Source organism: Mus caroli, chromosome 11 (genome assembly GCF_900094665.2).
Source record: "Mus caroli chromosome 11, CAROLI_EIJ_v1.1, whole genome shotgun sequence".
NCBI classification, from domain to species: Eukaryota; Metazoa; Chordata; class Mammalia; order Rodentia; family Muridae; genus Mus; species Mus caroli.
In genome coordinates, this window is record NC_034580.1 from 101,971,137 (window position 1) to 101,974,846 (window position 3,710).

The 3,710-nt window shown below is 44.9% G+C and overlaps 1 protein-coding gene across 1 annotated transcript in view; it reads left to right on the forward strand.

The window, feature by feature from the left end:
* The first annotated feature begins 1,243 nt into the window (after positions 1-1,243).
* Positions 1,244-3,710, forward strand: part of LOC110304937 (translational activator of cytochrome c oxidase 1) — a 7,938-nt gene continuing 5,471 nt past the window's right edge. Inside the window, exon 1 of the mRNA XM_021176637.2 lies at positions 1,244-1,742. Within this exon, the coding sequence (XP_021032296.1) occupies positions 1,472-1,742 (271 nt within the window). The 5' untranslated portion in view covers positions 1,244-1,471. The remainder of the gene's footprint in view (positions 1,743-3,710) is intronic.

Consider the following 3,710-nt stretch of genomic DNA (forward strand, 5'->3'; position numbering starts at 1 on the left):
AATGGCAGAAACACACTTTGAATTCATCCAGCCTAACTTTAGAGAGCAAGACTTCAAACTGCCTTCACACTGACCTGCTTTTTTAAATGTGTTAAGCTCTTGAGACTTAATTCACACACACACACACCCTGGAGAGCTCTTAAAAAGTTTCAAGCAGCTGCTACATTGTTTTTTCTTTATTTTTCCATAGTGTCCTTTTTCTCTTGTTTTCTCCGCCAAGAGAACAGATGGAAGGGGCTGGAAAAAGAGCTCAGCAGTTAAGGATATTGGTTGCCCTTCCAGAGGACCCAAGTTCAATTTCGATTCTCCATGTGACAGCTCACAACCATCAGTTCCAGGCTATCTTGATGTTAACCTTGGTGGCGGTTTCTTTATCTGTAAAATAAATATCTGAGACACCAGGCACACAAGTAGCGCACAGACATACATGCAGTCAAAACAACCATACACATATATTAAAAATACTTAAACTAATTTTAAAACAACAGATGGAAAACGAAGATAGCAGTTTGACTCAAAGACTGGCCCGATCTTTTGTCCTCTCCCCCAAATTCTGCTATTTATCTAACTGTCCCCAAGCTATCTCCTTGGGTTTAGAAGTCAATTATGATTACAGTTGCTACTTACATATTGATTTTACTCAAACTCCAGGGGTTTATGCTGTATTTTCAACTCTCCAGTATAGGTTGGCAAAACAGGCAATGCCATCCTTGTTTACAGAAATGAAATCTAAATCAGAAAGTTTTAAATGACTGGGCAAATCCCTTCTCGGCTGGTGGCGTAGTGGCTTATTTTGTTTGGTTGTTGTTGTTTTTTTTTTCTTTTTTTGTCGTTGTTTGTTTTAATTAAAGTTTTTGCTTTTTTTTTTTTTTTTTTTTTTTTTTTTGAGACAAAGTCCTAAGGTCAAGACCTTTCCTTCGCCTCTCAAGTGCTGGAATCACGCCCGGCATTTAGTACGTTTTTGTTTATTGTTTCCTTTTTTTAAACAGGCAACCTTGGCGGCGGTTTCTTTATCTGTAAAATGAACCGACTGAACTACATATTTCTTTTTTAACCAAACAATTCTTATTCTGGACTTGCTCGGTTAGGAAGGAAAGTCAGTCACCTGAATCTCTCCGGGAAGGAGATCTGTCGTTTCCAAGCAACCCGGAGCAATGAAGGGTTGCGTCACTCCTGGCAGGGGCGGGGTTGGAACGAGTACCGCGAGGCAGCGGAACCGACTTTGCAGAATCCGGGAACGTCTTTTTGCGGCGGACGGGGCAAAGGAAGTGTGCTGCACCATTTAGGGTCCCCGCGCCCGGCTCCTTCGCGGTCACTCCAGGCAGTGCAGCGTCAGGAGGAGCCGAGCCTCTGAATTTCTGGAGAGCTGTAGCAGCGGTCTGAACGTCCAGACCGGGTTGTTCCGGGGCCGGACTAGACGGGCGGATTTTAGCTGCTCCTCTTTGCACCGCGCAGCCCCTTGTCGAAGCAGATGATGTCTTGGACTGCCGCCAGCCTGAGAATGACCGCTGTCCCGTGCTTTCGTGTGCGATGCCTCGGGTTCCGCGTGGGTCCTTGGGGCGCTTCCCAGCATGCAAACCCCGGCTGTGGTGCAGCGCCACACAGGACGCTGCATGTCAGCGCGACGGCCTCGGCGGGACACAATAAGTGGTCTAAAGTCCGGCACATCAAGGGCCCCAAGGACATGGAAAGGAGTCGAATCTTCTCCAAACTCACTCTCAGTATCCGCCTGGCGGTTAAAGGTGAGAGCCTGGTAGTCCTCACTGCTGGTCACTGAAGCCCTTTAGGTGCCTAAGGCTTCACTTAGGGCTGTCCCCCTAACCCCCAGTTGTCATAATTGTCCTACTCATAACCCTCAAAGCACTTACTTACACTGGATATTTCTGTTTTCCTTTTCAAAGACCTTCAGAGACCCGCCCTTAGAAAGATAAAAATGACTTCATCTAAGTGTATAGTTAAAAGGTACTTCATAGAAATACGCCTTAAGAAAGTGTGGCAGAAGTCGGAGGCCTCAAACCAGACCAATAACTCATGGCAATGAACATTTGCAAGTGAAGCAGTTTGGACAAAAGAATATCCAGTGTGACAAACCACAACACCGCAGCTTCTGCTTCTACATCAGAGATGGGTTTTGGTTTTGTTTTGTTTAGGGGAGGGAGACTGCAAGTGTGGAGAGGATGGATCTGGAGGGATGACAGGATCAGTGTGAGATTGGGATGCATGATGCAAAATTCACAAAGAGTCGATTTAAAAAGTTAAAGATATTTATCAAATAAAATGACAGGAAGAGGGAAAAAGAAAGAATAAAGCATAAAGAATCAAGTCAGGGCTTGGAGAGATGGCTCGGCGGTTAAAAGCACTTGCTGCTCTTGCAGAGGACCTGGGTTTGGTTCCCAGCACTCATGTGACATCTAACAACGCCGGTCGTGGTAGCATATGCCTTTAATCCCAGCACTCGGGAGGCGGAGGCAGGCGGATTTCTGAGTTTGAGGCCAGCCTGGTCTACAAAGTGAGTTCCAGGACAACCAGGGCTATACAGAGAAACCCTGTCTCGAAAAACAAAAAACAAACAAAAACAAAAAACCAACAACAACATCTAACAACTACGTTAAACTTCAGTTCCAAGTACCCAATGTTCTCTTCTGGCCTCCCCAGGCACTGCATGCATCATGCATGCAAGCAAACACATAAGCAGGTCTTGTGAGGAAGAAAGAGAAAGAAAGTGCCTTTCTTGAAGGGACTAACCATGCGTTCTGCAGCTGCTTCTACTACCACTGAAGGTTGGGACAGGCATGCTGAGACAAGCCATTTTTCACTTCCTTTTCCCTCATCAGAGCTCCTAAGACATTTCCTTGGAAGGTCAGTTTGGAACCATGCGTCGCTTCAGTGATTCTCGTTTCGGTGTCAGGCTGGTAGAAGTAGAGGGGGGAAAATCCTATGAAAAGTGTGGACCTGGAGTTAGGAAGATGTGAACGATGTATTGGCTAGGTTGATTCAATGCCCTTCAACACGTGGCTTAACTACTGAATTTTAATTTTCTGTAAAGCAAGGACAATGCCCACTTTGAGGTGGCTTGCGGCATGCAAAAGGCAATAAGCTGTTAATTTATCCCCACAACTTGTGTCTGATGCTTCTCATTGCTTCCTTTTCTAAGGAAGTTTTGATTTAACCATCATTATTTTTGATCCAGGAGGGGATACTACAGAGAACATCCTGTATAGCCCCTCCCTCCAGAGGCTGAGCCCAGTCCTATGTGAGCACTTCAGCGCATGCGTTAACTCAGACAGTAAGAGCAAGGATCTTAACATTCAACTGTTTCAGCTGACAGAAATGGAGTTTGCTGAAACCCTGCAACATGATAACTATCCCTCAAGACAGACTGAATTAGGAACTTCTTATCCAGGCTGGGCTTCTAGCCCAGGGATAAAGCCCAGTGTTCAGCATGGATGAGGCCTTGAACTCCATCGCCTGTACCCACCAATAAAGAAACTTCTTCCCTAAAATAGTTCTCCTTATTCCAATAGAATCACTAAATCAAGTACTCTCTGTTCGTTTGTTTGTTTATGACAGAGTCTCACTCTTTGGGGTTTTTTTTGTTGTTGTTGTTCTTTTTGTTTTTGTTTTTTTTTTTTTTTTTTTTTTTTTTTGGTTTTTCGAGACAGGGTTTCTCTGTATAGCCCTGGCTGTCCTGGAGCTCACTTTGTAGACCA